The sequence below is a fragment of the Atheta coriaria genome, unplaced genomic scaffold (genome assembly GCF_025399875.1).
Source record: "Atheta coriaria isolate IRGN ID8LTWV9N9 unplaced genomic scaffold, Caltech_Dcor_3.1 hic_scaffold_7_pilon, whole genome shotgun sequence".
Lineage (NCBI taxonomy): Eukaryota > Metazoa > Arthropoda > Insecta > Coleoptera > Staphylinidae > Dalotia > Dalotia coriaria.
The window spans coordinates 13,093,456-13,109,453 of NW_027045449.1; the positions used below are offsets into that span (position 1 = coordinate 13,093,456).

Here is a 15,998-nt window from a genome sequence, read left to right on the forward strand (position 1 = left end):
TTTGTTTAAAAATGTTCGTTAAAGTCCAAGAATGGTTTTTGCGGCAAGAAAAATTCGAATAATTGCCGGGAAAATCCTAAAGACAGCCCTTTTTATAGAATAAAAGTTGACATTGAGATTCAATCATAGTTATAGTTAAATAGTTGAATCCGGGACGGTGCGCTGAAGTTTATTATTAGCAATTCTTTATATAATTAATTTCTTTAAAATAAAATTGTACGTCTTATTGATAGAATTAACACAATAAGAGAGTAAAAAAGAATTACATTTTTATTAAACACTACTTCACGACTTCATCGCAGGCAAAAGGTAGTTAATAATAAGATTCAGATTGCAAATTTCATCTGTACTTGTATTTTCGCAAAGGAACAAAAGCGATTTACACGATCGAAATAGCGGGCAAATATTTTATTAATTATTTTGGGATTATTTTTAAATAACAAATCTTTGTTTATTGTATAGCTTTAATAATCTTTAAAGAAAGTCACAGGCTCATTCATTCATTGTTGAGCACGTAGAAGTAAAGGGCTTTTTGGTTCAATTAAAAATTAAATAAATAAAAATAGTGTATGTTCAAATGCGTCATACTTGTTGATATCTCTCTAAGCTTGTTATATAACTTCGAAATATTGTATTATTATTTTTAAACTCGTAACGTTGATTGAATCAATCTTTTACAAATGAACAATTTAAGTTCTTAAATGAATACATTTTCAATCATTAATCCTTGGGTTTTGCCATAATAATAATTCCTATTATTATGTAACAGGTTTGGTTATTATTTTAATGAAAAGCTAAATAAACAAATCGTGACTATTTTTTTATGTATATTCAACAATATTTTTAATACGTGAAAAAATTGTTTCAAGTATTTGAAACAATTTATTTAGTAATTTATTTTTTTAGATTAGTTTACAGATACTATATTTTATATAACAATGAGTCCAATGTATCATCATTAGTAACTCAATCAAGTCAATTACGCTTTTATAAATGTATTCTAATTAATGTAAAAATGATTACGCTGCCGGTTAAAATATACAAAAATCATTTATCAATCTTTACTTATCGTCATTGCTCGGTGAACGTGCACTTATGCGTAAAGTTAACTACACATTTTGCATATTTGCATTTTACATCAATTAATATCTAACTATTCATAACTAATAAAACATTATAAAGTAATTAATTGTAGAGCATTAAAATTATGGATGATAAGATTATAAAACTATGATTTTGCAAGTTTGTCGAATTGTTACAACGTGCAATTTTCGTGATATGACATGTGTAATAAATCAGTCATTGGTCGCACTACGTATGCACTTTCTGTACAATATGCAGAATACTGAATTTACCCTTATTGTTTTGTTTTGGTTAATATAGAGGACAAAGGTTTGTACATTTTATATTTCATTTATGCAAAATGCAAAATTAACGCAAAAAACGCAAATTTTTTTAAAAATAATAATTACTAATATTGCGGAATATTCTTAGTATGGTAGAAGTAACACAAATCATTCAAAAAATGATTTTTGATATATAGATGGGTTTAGCTTTCTGTTGTTAAAATTAAATTAAAATAAATAAATAAATTTAAGAGGATAATCTAAAAAAAATGTCTCCAAGCCCAATATGATTGATCAATTGTGAGTTGATTAAAATCAGTTTACAAATTTGAATAAATTTGAAGTATTATAGATATTTTTTACCAGTAATAAGAAATATAAGCAAGTTAACTTTACAGGTATAAAATTATAGCTGATAAAAGTTTATATGGACCTTCACTTATAATTAATGTTATGGATAAGTTGAGATGGCACTAAATTGCGATATTAGTATTTCTTCCAGGAAACAAGAAGATGCAATACGTATGGTGACACTTGCTTGTGCAAGTTCAAAGATCTAATACATATTTATTGCGCATTAAATTTTTAATACTATTACTGTTTTATTCTATGATAGTGTGCATAACGCAGATTTAGTTGTAAAGTAATTTTTTTAATTCATTCATACTTTTTAATATAATGTTGTTTGAACGTAGAGCGTAAAGCGTTTATTTATTATAAACATTGAAATTATATATTTATAATTTTTTAGTTTATAATAAATTATCAACATGGACTATTAAAATTTTATAATATTAGGGGAAATCCATTAATCATTAATTCAATTAGCAATAATTACTTATTGACTTATTTCTCTAAAACATCAATATATAATATGATAACATAATTTGTGAGTCATGTGATTTCAAAGAAGTTGACTAGATATCTGCAAAACTGACGGTTAAACAACCTGACCTCGCAAATAACGTGCACTTTGACATCATATATCCACCTCAAGGCACGCAGTCAACTCAAGTGCATGTGCGTGATCACGTCTCACGGTCTCATGCAAATGTCCTTCCTTATCAAAAATTATAAATATACAAAATTAACCTCAAGCTTCCACCCATCTTCTAAATTTAGAATTCCATCAATGCATCCCACTTAAAATTGAAAACAAGGTATGCAACATATTGCACAACGTTATGATTCAATTTAAATTTAAGAAGGATTAACATTCTTCCTGATAACTTAATATAATATGTAAGTACTTACTATGAATGCGCAGTAATAAGGCGATACGGTCCACTGCACATGAAACATGATAAGAAAATGAAAAAAATAATAGTGTCCACGTACGACGCATCCGGATTGCGCTCCGCACTCCGACAAAAAGTCAACCAATACATGAACAAAAACCAATCGCAAGCAGACATACACGTACTTGATAACATCGATAAGAAATCCAAGCACAAGCAAATTATTTTGGTGCTGACCCCAAATTGTAACCAATAGCATGACCGATTTTAGGAGGTTGTGTCCATTCAAACTTTGGCACAAAACGAATAAAAGCCGCGTTGAAGCGCAAAATTTTACCAGTTGACTATAAGTCCTTAAAAGTAACCAAATCAAAATTTTCAACATTCGTTGAACATTCCAGCAATACGTAAATGTAAGTATTTATTATTTTATTATATAAATAATATAAACATAAACAATCGATTGTTAGTGGCAGACGTATATTATATAAATAGAGATAATGTTCTAGAATAAAAATGACATCAAAGTACATTGTCTGTGCATTTGTCCCAATGTACTTTGATACAGTTAATTAATGATCGTATTCGTGAAAGACGTAATTGTTAATAACTCAAGTTGATTGATCTGTTCTTATCAGAGGAAGACGGAAAAAATGCAACGCCAAGAAAACGTTGCAGACAGACTTTATCAATGTCGTTAAATCAATTTAAACCGTCACAGAAACTTTATTATTATGACGGTATTCTTTATAATAGTAGTTTTATATAAATGTTATCACAGGATTGTACTTAACAAAATTTAAATAATGTCTATTTTAAAATATATTTAGATGAAGATTACGCAGAGATATATTTCTTATTGATTTATTATCAATTTTTCGAAATTCCTATTAATTATTTAAAAACACCATTTCAACTCATTAAATTATTCCATTTTAAATTAAAATAATTTCTTTTTTATAAGTTCGTGCCTGCGATTACAATTAAAATGAAATAATCCTATCAATAGTTTTCTTTTTAATTTCTTTTTACGTCTGCCTTGCCGTCTGCAGTTACTATTTAAACATGTATAATTTGAACAACGTCTCATAAGCGTTCATTCTTTCAGACGATTCAGACCTTACACTCAACGATAAAACAAACGCTTAAAAAACTTTTGAACTTCGATAGAAAGCGAAAAGCAAAGTGCAAAGTTTCGTGTAAGTATGGTAGCCGACAACCAAGTGATAGTCAACGGGACGTTCAATGACTACAGCGTGTATCACTCCTCGACGTCGTCCTATAAGATGGCAACGGTAATTCCAAGCGTCACACGCATTTCCAGCAGGATCATTCGGGTCCTAGGATGTAATCCAGGGCCCATGACCCTGCAAGGGACCAATACGTATATCATTGGCACGGGGAAAAGGTAATTGTTTTCAAATGATAAGGTTAGGATATATACAAACAGCTGACAGTCAAATATATGAACGATTTGAACCTTGAAGTTTTATTTTTCAAAAGTTAAAATTGAATCGTAATAATTTTACTTTTCTGATCACCTTGAACTACACTTGCAATCTTTTAACTATTCATGCATCATGTAATGTTTATTTAAATGAAAATTGATGAGAATCTAATCCATTTTCATTATTTAACTAAAAAATAAGTATAAATAAAATAAGTGGGTCTAATGAAGTTTAATTTAATGAAAATAAGTACATTGCAGCGTCATCTAAAGAAAATAATAGAGCGTTTTCTGTCAATGGAATCAAACTATTTTCAAGAATCTATACTTACATCAAATAAATCAAGAGATAGAATAATTTTGGTTTTAGTTGCAAAATCAATTCAATAGTAAAAATATATAAAATTGAGCAAGGAATGTTCTTGTTTCAGGCGTATTCTCTTGGATACGGGTGATGCGGATGTACCTCAATACATTAACCACCTAAAAGGCGTCCTGGAACATGAAAAAGTCGACCTTGCCCACATTTTCATCTCCCACTGGCACCATGATCACGTCGGTGGCCTCAACGACGTTTTAGAACTCGAAAGCTCAAGTAATAACACAACTTAATAGTATATTAAGTATCAAGTGGGCTAAACGAGAGTTTTTACCACAAGATTAATTGAGAGCAAGCGTAGCGAGTGTTTAACAACGTTTAGCGACGTGATGCTTATGCTATTTTTTCTACTTCCACGTTCAGGTTTTTGTTTACTCGTATATTTTAAATCTTTGAAAATCATTTAGTACTTGTATTATAAATACGAAGTACTTTAGTCACGGCCTGGGCCGTCCATGTTTAAACTACCACTTTTTGTGTCAAAACCTTGGAAAAACTAACACTTGTTAGTTGGAAGTAGAAAAACTTATTTACCAAATAATTTCATGAAATTTTCTTAAATTGTATAGAATATTGTCAAGTATGGAAATTCCCTCGTAAGGAAGACGACGCCAGCATTAAATATGACCACTTGAAAGACGGTCAAGAATTCAGCGTTGAGGGTGCTACACTACGCGTTCTGCATACTCCTGGTCACAGCACTGACCACGCTGTCTTCCAGCTTATCGAAGACAATGCTATTTTTGCCGGCGACTGCATTCTCGGTGAAGGCACCGCTGTTTTTGAAGATCTTCACGATTACATGCATTCCCTTCAGGCTATTCTCGACCAGAACCCTGCAGTTATCTACCCCGGTCATGGTAATATTATTAACGATCCAAAAGAGCGCCTGCAATATTACATCACCCATCGCAACCAACGCGAAGCACAGATCCTTAATGTCCTGAAAGCGCATACAGGTAAACAATTCGATGAGTTGGAACTGGTGAAAGAAATCTACGTAGATACTCCTACGACGCTTTACCCCGCAGCTGCACTCAACGTGGGCCACCATTTGAGTAAACTTCTAAAAGAAGGCAAAGTATCTTGTGCAGAGGCGACAAAACGCTGGCAATACAAGGAACACGCTTCTAAAATTTAAGCAAAATAAGTTTTATCATAGTTTATTCGCGGTAAGTTAAGATATTAAGCTTATAAGCTGTAGGTGCAGGCAGCAGAACTATGTTGTATTTAAGTATTAACTAAGGTATTTATTTTTAATTTCTGTTTCATAATTACTTGTGGAAAACTAATAAATCATTTCGAAGTGTTTCGAACTTTACCATGATTGAATGTTTTTTAATAAATAAATAAAATGTGAAAAAAGGAGCGCTTCCCAATCAAACTTCTCAATTAAATTTACACTAAATAACCATTTCAACTGTACCACCCATTCATTAATTCCAGTAACTAATTTGGGTTGGTCATTGTTACCGTCGAACTTTCTTGCTCGGCGGAGGCATCATTTTCGCTGTCGTCTTCGAATTTATGGCGTGCGATGTAGTTCAGAAGTGATTCTTTTGTGACTGGATGTAGAATTGAACCACAAACAGCTAAAAATATTAACAAAATTAATAACAGCGTTCAATATTATCAAATAATATTACCTTCAGCTGTAGTCACAGAGTTTGGAAAGCTTTTATCAGTACGTTCGCGCATAAACTTCCACTGTTGGTCCTCAAACTTGCATTCAATAATCTTTCCATCTAAATCTTTTAACTCCTTAGTATACTTCATAGAAGCAAACGGACCATCCCGTTTTCCAACAAATAAATGTCCAACTTTCTTGGATACAATACTAAAACATAAATAAACAACCCAATACAATTTAGATAAATACATAAATTGAAGTAAACTTACCCAGTGCCTTCAATTTTAACGATTTTTAATCGGAAATCGACAGAGTTCATATCTAAAGGTTTCCACTTTAAAACATCATCGCACCTTCCAGCAACGTAGGGTTCCTTGGATGGTTGGAAGATAAGACCGTCTGGCTCGTGCGAGAGAGTAGCTGCAAATTTTTGTCCTAATAAACTACCAGCCTGGGTAAGATCCCAAAACTGTTTATGTCGTATGCTAAACGGTTCAGAAGCCTTGTTGATTATGCCCTGCTCCATTGCGGCATATCGAGGTTTGATGATTTCATTTTCAAGGCAATGCAACCGAATCGGATAGAAGGCCATTTTTCCTACATCTTGCGATTCAAATTTAATTATGTCATACGCTAAATATCGAGGGATGCTTTCTCCTTGGACTTTGTCTATTACCATTTCCTGTAAAAACCAAAATCAATTAAGAACAAACCACAGATTTAAGCTTTGCGTCATTGCGTATAGTTTATAACATTCCTTTTATAATTGCTCAAAATGTAGTAGGGTTCAATTTGTTAGGACTTGGATTCAAGCGCACTTGCTTTGTTCTCGGTAAGTTTCAACTTGAAAGCGTTTTTGGGGGATATTTTAATATGTAAAAAATAATGAATTTATCTAGTATAGACTGATAAAAATCGTGGAAGTCTCATATCAAATTCAAAAATAAACAAGAAATAGAATTTTAAAAAATTTGCTAACAGGAACCAAGTTTCATACGTTATTTTTTGCAACGCACCACATTTAAAACTTTATTCGTGCGATGCGCTAACAACCGAATAAGGTAGAGGCTGACAGACAGAGCGTAGCGCATAAAATTACTACGTTTTCAATTACAGTGGAATCCCGGTAATCCGACAATCACTTTGCAGGGCAGTGTTGGATGAGCGAATTTGTCGGATTATAGTCGCTGTCTAAGACCCCTTTCAGTCCGGAATTTGTTACAAAAAAGTACCTTGTAATCCGACAAATTACAAATCTTAAAGTACAAACATATGGCATATGACCGTGTCGAATTACAAGAGGTGCCGGATCAAGCCGGGTCCGGATTACCGAGATTCCACTGTATTGAGTTTTATGTATGTCCGCTCAATGTAAGCAGCGCAAAGAATTGTGTCCGCTTTTGTTTCAGTTATATACGAAAATACACGAGAGTAGCAAAGTATTTTTATATTAAAATTATATTCAGAAATAATCAAAAATTATCATAAGCTGGTGAAATAAATCGAGGAAAAACAAAAATAATTTAAGCAGATGTTATACTTACACCATCAATAAGGGTGTTTTTAAGATGAGCATGTAAATCTTTCCTGCGCGGAAACCTTATTCCCTCCACAAAGAAAATATTGTGATCACGATCAAAGAAATAAATATCGTTTTCGCCATCGATCAGCATCATGTAACGCATTCCATCGGCTTTCCAGGACACGCGATATGGTTTTTGACTAAGCAGTTTGATATTATCCACATCCATCGAAATTGGTTGAGATCCAGGAAAACCTTTCCTGCAAAATAATTTAAATACAACATTGATACTCAAAATACGCTTCTTTAATATATTTTAACTCACGATTTCCATCCGCACATAGCTTGAACTTGTCTTTGTAATGCATGTGCCTTGGGTTGCTCGGTAAAATGATAAACACCCGGAACACCTTCCATAAATTGAACCCGCTTGGCATTCGAATTTCGAATATTATTTTTCGGCGGTTGAGAGGAACTACTAACACCAGAATTATTCGATGAATTAGGCATATCAAAACTTGGGAAACTGTCGTTATCAGTACTTTTTTCCTCGTCCTCTTCTGCAAAATCATTAAAAAATAAGGTAATTCATTTTATCAATTATTTTCCGTACAAATCAGTATTCTTAATTTTTGAAAATTAAACATATTAAAATATGACTGACAAATGCAGTTTAACATACCATAACACCAATCTGGAAGTATGGGTGGTGGTGGAGTATCTTCAGGATCATCATACCTAGCATACAACTCCTCTAAATAATCCTTTTTATAAATACCAGGCGGCCGCACCTTTGCAAACATTTGCAGTGCAATTGGTAAACTACAATCCTCCTTCTCCACCAAATAAGAAACAATTAAAAAACCAGTCCTATTAAAACCATGTGTACAATGCACTCCTATACTATGCAGTGGATGCTGTTCAATAAAAGTTGATACAACATTAATAAAATCCTCTGTCTGTTCTTTTGATGGTGTCTCTCCATGACCTCTGCATGGCATCTTCATGTAAGTAATGTCAGCTTCCTTAACTGAGCTCTCCTTGTAGAAGCGTTTTGTATTTGTTAAGTCTATCCACAAACCAAGTTTAATCTGTATCATTTAAAATAAAATTATGACTCAATGTTGCATAAATATTACTAACTTGCCTTTTTTGATTTGCAAATATCAATCAGCATCTCTGGATGAAACCTGTATTCTTGTGGTACTTGCTCATTGAATTCCTCGCTGAGCGGTGCTTTGAATGCAAGAAATTTGTTTATAATAACACCATTGGACTTGCGGGGGCATCGAAGCCACCGATTCGGCACAGGCCCAGGGCCTCTCTTGCCGTACTTGCTCATATTGAGCAGTTACCAAGTCGCAACTTTGGAGTGAGGTTATGATAGAAATAAGTACGGATCACTGATTAAACTATACTCATTTAGTTCTTATTATGTGTATTAAGTTAGAGTAAATTAATTAAAGCACAAAGAACACTTTATTAATTTGTCTATTTAATTGTGCACTAATTATAAGAGTTTTTAATCCAGATACCATCCGGAGACGTCAACACTGGTCAACACCAGCCAAACACTCAGTTAACTTGGTTGCCTATGGTTACAATTATTTGAAAAATATAGGCAGGGTGGCTAGGGTATAAATCTAAAAGCGGTTAATTTCTGGTGTTTTCATAACTTATCACGTTTTAAAAAATCTTAATCTCGTACAGGTTCTTTATTTTGTTATTATGTATCCATCATATAATAGTTTTACCCAAATATTTTCAGTCTCATGATCCGATTTCATCAATATCATTATCCAACATTTCGTTTATACACATCCAAAGAATTGTATACAAACTTCTTAACATCATAAATTTAAACACATGTACCTCTTACTACTTAGATAATTAGTACTTCTTATCGCCTTAAGCCTACTTACATAAAATTTAAACAATGATTCATATCTGGCATCAATTTTCCAGCAGTTTGTAATAATTACATCAAACAAGTATAGTGCCGTAGTACTGCAATAGATAATACAGATTAAAACTGCTCAAATTTCATTTGCATCTTGTGCTGGCCAATATTAAGCGTATTTTTCATGGTTTATTCGTAATTGACTAGTCCCAATCAAAAAACATCTTCAGAAGTGTTGTCGCGTAACTTAAACATGACACAAATTTTAGTCCAAGTGTATAAAGACAAATTATCTGGTATCAGTAACATTTAGGTGAAAAAACCGGTTCGTGCCGGTGCGGTTTTTACGGCCATAGGTAACTCCTATTTCTTATCTATCGCGCATTATCCTAAACTAAACTTTTTAAGCATCATCATATGCGTACCGTAAATAAGTATCATCACCTGCTAAACATTACGATATTTGTCTTTTTAACATATCCTAAATTTAAAAACAAGCAAGGTCCTAAAATGGTTTAAATAGCAGCAAGTAACAAACTCAACGCAATTCATGAAAGCAATCATTATATAAATATGTGTCACAAATATCAATCGCTTTCGTTATTCGTACATCTAGAAGAAACGCACAACTAAAAACAGCCCATTGATCCTTGTATGTCATCTTGCAATAAATTTCGCGCAGTTATTCGCATTTGCTCTTTTGTGCTGCTTCCTTCAGACTTCCGTTGTGACTGTTATGTTTTTCGAGTTTCTGACGCTTCCGTTGTTGATCTTGCAATTGGGCAATTTTCAAGTTTTTCATTAACTGTGTAGATTGATACAACCAATTGCCCTAAAACATTCAAGTTCAATCAATTTAATTCACATTCAAACGAATTATATCTTAATTCTTACCACCATCAACATGCAATTAAGTAATATTGGAATGGAAAACACCACAGAGATAAATAGGCCACTACTGTCGAAGTACTGCTGCCGTGAAAAGACACTCCAATTGGTGGAGGCGATTTCATTGATGCTTTCAGAGAAGTAAACCAATAAAACTGCAAGACAAACATTTTAATTGATGAATCATTCAGTAAACAATAATTAAATAAATATGTGATGTTGTGTTTTGCAAAGGTCATGCCGAAAACAATACAGGTAATAAAAATTATACATTATTTTAGCATTTTTGTAAACGTTTAAGTATAAAACGTGACAAGATCAAGGTCTAGGTTTTCTAAAAATATTGAAACATTAAGCGGAGCCTTAAAAAGGCTCAAATGTGTTAATAAATTCACACCGCTATGAATAATTTGCCAATTTCTTTAAATAGACATGGTATTTTTATAAAAATACGAATTAACTACGCATTTAAATACTTGAAATATTCGGCTGATGTAAATCGTTGATTAATTTTGTAACATCGTGAAATATACCATATTTCTTAAAATGTGCAAAAATTTATTAAAAATGTACTAAAATTACTAAAGTCGCAAAAATGTGGTAATGTGTTTACATTTCCAACTTTTATCGTGTCTAAATATATTGTATTGACGTAAATTATAGACAACAGAAAATATACCTAATACAAACTATCATTAGCACTTAACGATGTATAAAAATACATATCCAGGAAAGTGAGTGCAATTAGCCTTCTTGAATAACATGTTTTTCGTCAATTTATTAGACTTAATTTAATACTAAAATTTAAATGACTTAAAAAGATAATTTATATTTAATTTTCATGCTTTTGCTGATATTACAAAAATTAATATGTTTATATTGCTGCGTTTTTTAGTTGTGGTTATTATTATTGGCTTGCATACATCGTACGATCCCACATTTGACGCGTGACACAAATCTTTATCATTTGATACAACCACGGAAATCGCACATTCTATTGAACTGATATAAGCATAGACCAAATATTTACTAGCGAACAATAACCTACATTTAATAACTTATTCAATAAAATTATGCCGATAAACTGATAAAAATTGTTTATATTTAGGCTAAGATTAATTTCAGATGAAATATATTAACATGATTTCAAAAAATGCATAATACAACAGACAATTAATCTTACTTTAAAGAAACTTCTTCAATACAGAATGAATTTCTTGAATTTCAATTTAAATCAGTGTAAGTACCTATGTGGAAAACGTATTAAAAAAGAAATATTTGCAACTTCGCTTTCATTGTAACAATATTTGATTTATTTTTTGAATTTAAAAATATAGGTTCAATAGCCCTACCTGGTAGACAAAAACAAAATTCAATAGGAGTCTACATTATGAGAATGCAGTTTAACGTTTCTAGTTTAACGAAATGTTCGTAAACATGAATAATTTATGATTTTGCAAATACGTAGTACATATTCATACATATTCAATGAATTTGAATTTTGAATTGAACTTTATCACTTATCAAATTAATAGAGAAGTGGCGATAGATAGCCCATAAATTATATAGTGTTTGTACTAGAAACTATGTAATTTAAATAAACATTTTTGAAGACGAACACTTAGACTGTATTAATATTTTCAGAATAGACTGAATATCATATAGACCAATCAAAATAGATATTCAAGGTTAGACTAATATATTTCAATACAAAATTTGTTAAGATCTTTGCAAAAGATATTATTTAAAACTTGGAGGACTCATCTTCTTAATATAAAAACAACAGAGACAAACTGAAAAAATTGAAATGCTATCGATATGAACTTTTTTATTTTTATTCTAAATTGTGTTCTTGTTATATACACAAATTTAGTAGAGTTTCTTATAGTTTTTAGTGTATTTCAGTGTGTAGTTTTTAAATTCGCACTAATTCGCTTAGCGTTGCTTGTGACGTCGCATTCGAGTAAACAAAACAAAACGACCACATAATCAGGGTAAACCATATTCAATCTACTAGTCAACGAAACGTAATGAAGTATGTGGTGATTTGTATACATAAAGGAACCACTCGTTTGAGTAGTTCGCTCCTAGAAAATAGTAATAGTAATTAAAAAAATAAAATAAAAAATAACTAGGTGTTTTGAATTCCATAATTTGCAAGTAAATAGCTACATCATCCTAGCAATTTTCAATTTCTGCTGTTATGTCAATTGTACTGTATGTTAGCGTGTTGAATTTAGTAACAAACTTTTAAACGATATTGATAACGGCTGTATATTTCGGATATAAAATATTCACGTAATGCCTGACCCATCAATGACCATTATACCGGGTTGGATCAATAAATTACATAATATTATACTATTAATTATATGTGAATATACTATAAATATAGATGGTGATAAATCGACTTTGTTTATGTTTAAATATGACCTTCAAAAATATTTTTTCTAACTCATTAACTTTGAAACACCAGTGATGTAAAATCAATAGAACGGTTCGTGCAACACGGCCGGAAAACATTTATTCTCATAAATCTTAGCAGTTCTGAGCACAGAATATGTTCACGTTGTGCAATATGACCCTAAATAGAACAGAGCTATTTTCAGGCTAGGCATTACCGGGCCATTACCAAAGTTTCCAAGATAAGAACTACATTTTTTTTTTTCTCCTTCACAGCATGATATCTCATGTTTTCTTTTTATATTTATTACTAGAATTTCGCATCAGAATAAAAAATCATTCCCAATTTAGCATCGACCTCGGTTTGGGTCAGCACATTGATTTTGTTTTTACTTGACTTCACCCGAAGAAAGTGCGTTTTGTTGGCTCGTTAGGAATGTTTCACCTAAATTTATACCAGTATAAATACTCGTTATGTGCGCATAAATTAGTACAATGTATCCAAATGATGGAGGACTTCTTTGCTTCGTCACTTCGACTGTTTGGTTTGAAAATACTAGTGTGAAGTAGGTCAGGCAATATAAATTATATTTCTTGTATAGCACATGGTGTGTGTCAATAAATGTATTCGAAAGGAATATACTTACGAAGGAAGAAGAATAGAAGCGCTTGAAGATTTCCATAATTTCGGGTCAATAGCGCCATCAATGTGACAGTGATGTGAAATGTGAATAAGGCGATTATCCATGGATCTTTCCAATCGATCTGAAATGAAAAAAAAATTGTCGTTAAAATTGCCTTTTGTTGCACTTTTCACTAAACAGGCATAAACATATACTAGGTATATGAACGAAAGTTTGCACATAATTTGTAGAATTGATTAAATTATAAATGTGAAGTTTATGAGAATGGACAAATGTATGTTTGTTATCCATTCGCACAAACACAGCAAAATCAATTTTGATGAAACAATGCAATGTTACAACTTAGACAACATAATGCGACACAGTCTACTTTTGCAAAAAATAATATACAAAAAGTTCAACAGGTGATGTAAGTAATGATAGCATGAAAATATAATTATAAGATGCATTTAATTGCATAATACATTAATAATAAATTATTACCATGCAACTTTTTGATTGCATATCAAATATCCTGTTATGAATGTGTTCACATTGAAATTATAAATAACTTCAATATGTATGAGTTCTTTGGTAACCTAAATAATGTCATTGATATAAATTATCCATATAACATTATGGATTATCTGTAAAAATTAAACTTTTTTTCGACCTCTTAACTCAAATCATATTAATGTTTATTTAATTTGATATGATTTGAAAATGACAAAACTTGGTCGCATAATGTTTTTACCAACTTTAGGTATGGTGTTTCATATTGAACTTCGATCAGTTCGTAAGTCACTGCGACTTGCGCATTGAATATATTAATATGACCACAATCACAATGAGCGTGTTGTGCACGGTAATCCAATTCAAGCCAGGATTTAATCATGACCTATGTGAGCCCGATAAAAATAATAAATTTCATTTATGATTCGCATAATTATTTCAATTTTATGCATTCATGCTCCACGTTTAAAAATTAAAATTATTGTGTCATGGAATAATTTTGTATGAAATTGCAAAGCAAGACTGCGTTGGTTGAAATCAAAGTTACGATGGTGTTCTTGAAGAAATGCTCAATTATAAATAGAGCGTGGAATGTTTCAGATTGGTACAAATGAAATCTTGAAGCATTTTCAGATAAACAGCTAGAATATGTGCTATCTACATTCATATTTAAAAACAAATCAGCATGACTACACACTTTATAAATTTATTGTTAAGCATGTGAAAAAGTGGTTCTCTTCCACTTTTAAATTTTGTCGATTCATGAAATCATCACACCAATCAAACTATTTTTTAACGTTGCTAATGGCAACCAACAAATAAAACCTTTGACATTCACCCAACCTCGAAATTCATTAATGTCAACTCATTCACCACGTGGTCAAACCGTACAAAATATTTTTATAACAATGTGCTGATTAATACTAACATTAAACATCCATCATGGAAACGGGAAGATGAATACTATGTGCAAGAATCGAAACGCTTGTAAGATATTTCGAAGAAAATCATACTGATTTCTAAAAATCAATATCTACATGCGTAATTCCCATAATGATATAATTAAATTTACTTGATTAGATACTTACACTCCATATGAACGCAAGGAAACCGTTGATCTGATTAATTTCCACAAAGTCGTGCTCAATCATGTTTATTTATATTTATATCCACAATCAAAGTCAATATGAAAATTGTTGCTAACACTCTCTTGTTGTTTCACTCAATTGAACTTTTAAGTAACAATTTAAACCATATCAAGTAGAACTTATGATTAGAAACACACCTTGAATTATTCAAATTGTTTATCACATTACTTATTATGAATGTAACATCAGACACACGCATAACACCAAAACAACACTAATCACTCTTTTGTTAACGATCCTTAGTAAAAATTGCATGGAATATTATAAAAACAAGTATTTTTAATTGAGTCTGGATGGAATATTAATGTGTGTTCCGAGCTCAGCACAGCTTTCGTGTTTTGATATTAAAATGTTCACCAGCATTCACTTGCGTTTTCAACACTGCTACAACATGAGTACGACACTCGTAGGCAGGAGTGCGATCGGTGAGTTCACCCACCACTTCCAGGCCCGGTGACCTTGCTTGAGATTTTGTAATTTGTTGTTAGCTGGAGTTTCACAAGATGTTGGGAATAATAACTGCCAGACGTGAACGATTCAATGGCCAGTTTATACAACCTTGATTGTCACTTGTTTTCCTCAATATATTGTGTTTATTCGCGAATTTTGCGATGGTTTATTCGATGTTTTTCCTTCACATACATTCATTTATTTCCAATTTGTCAACTAAATTTGATGTTAATCGTTCGGCCTTTAATCGATCGACGGAAATGCAAACGTTTTCTACGATTTTGCTGTTGGTCCGCCTTTTAGAGCTTCCAATAACTCTGACAGCGGCGTCGTTGCACAAGTTACACTGACGCCGAAAGTAAATAGTCTATATGAACTATACGCAGTTTGTTTAATTTACGTGTAAATGCAGAGGCGGATAGCATGCGCACATTGAAAATTCACTGGTGTGCAACTGCTGGATGTTATGGTCGACTCACAGTATTTGATATTTTTACAAATGTTTCGAAAA

The 15,998-nt window shown here is 31.9% G+C and overlaps 3 protein-coding genes across 3 annotated transcripts; 1 reads left to right on the forward strand and 2 right to left on the reverse strand.

The window, feature by feature from the left end:
* Nucleotides 1-2,865: 2,865 nt before the first annotated feature.
* Nucleotides 2,866-5,737, forward strand: LOC135796660 (endoribonuclease LACTB2). Its single transcript, XM_065308776.1, has 4 exons — nt 2,866-2,997; nt 3,693-3,992; nt 4,463-4,626; nt 4,980-5,737. Exons 2-4 carry the CDS (start codon nt 3,790-3,792, stop codon nt 5,549-5,551), a joined length of 939 nt encoding a protein of 312 aa, XP_065164848.1. The 5' UTR covers nt 2,866-2,997; nt 3,693-3,789; the 3' UTR covers nt 5,552-5,737.
* On the reverse strand, nt 5,635-9,159 carry mRNA-cap (mRNA capping enzyme). The gene is given in 8 exon segments (XM_065308775.1): nt 5,635-5,918; nt 5,920-6,002; nt 6,057-6,247; nt 6,310-6,722; nt 7,585-7,822; nt 7,888-8,122; nt 8,245-8,653; nt 8,710-9,159. Coding segments are annotated over 8 exon segments (1,803 nt in total). The 5' UTR covers nt 8,905-9,159; the 3' UTR covers nt 5,635-5,879.
* Nucleotides 9,160-9,258: 99 nt separating this feature from the next.
* Tmem18 (transmembrane protein 18) lies at nt 9,259-15,979 on the reverse strand. The gene is made up of 4 exons (XM_065308777.1): nt 14,978-15,979; nt 13,401-13,518; nt 10,357-10,505; nt 9,259-10,294 (listed from the first exon to the last, which is right to left on the reverse strand). The coding sequence occupies exons 1-4, from the start codon at nt 15,038-15,040 to the stop codon at nt 10,145-10,147; spliced, it is 480 nt and encodes a 159-aa protein (XP_065164849.1). The 5' UTR covers nt 15,041-15,979; the 3' UTR covers nt 9,259-10,144.
* Between the last annotated feature and the right edge of the window lie 19 nt (nt 15,980-15,998).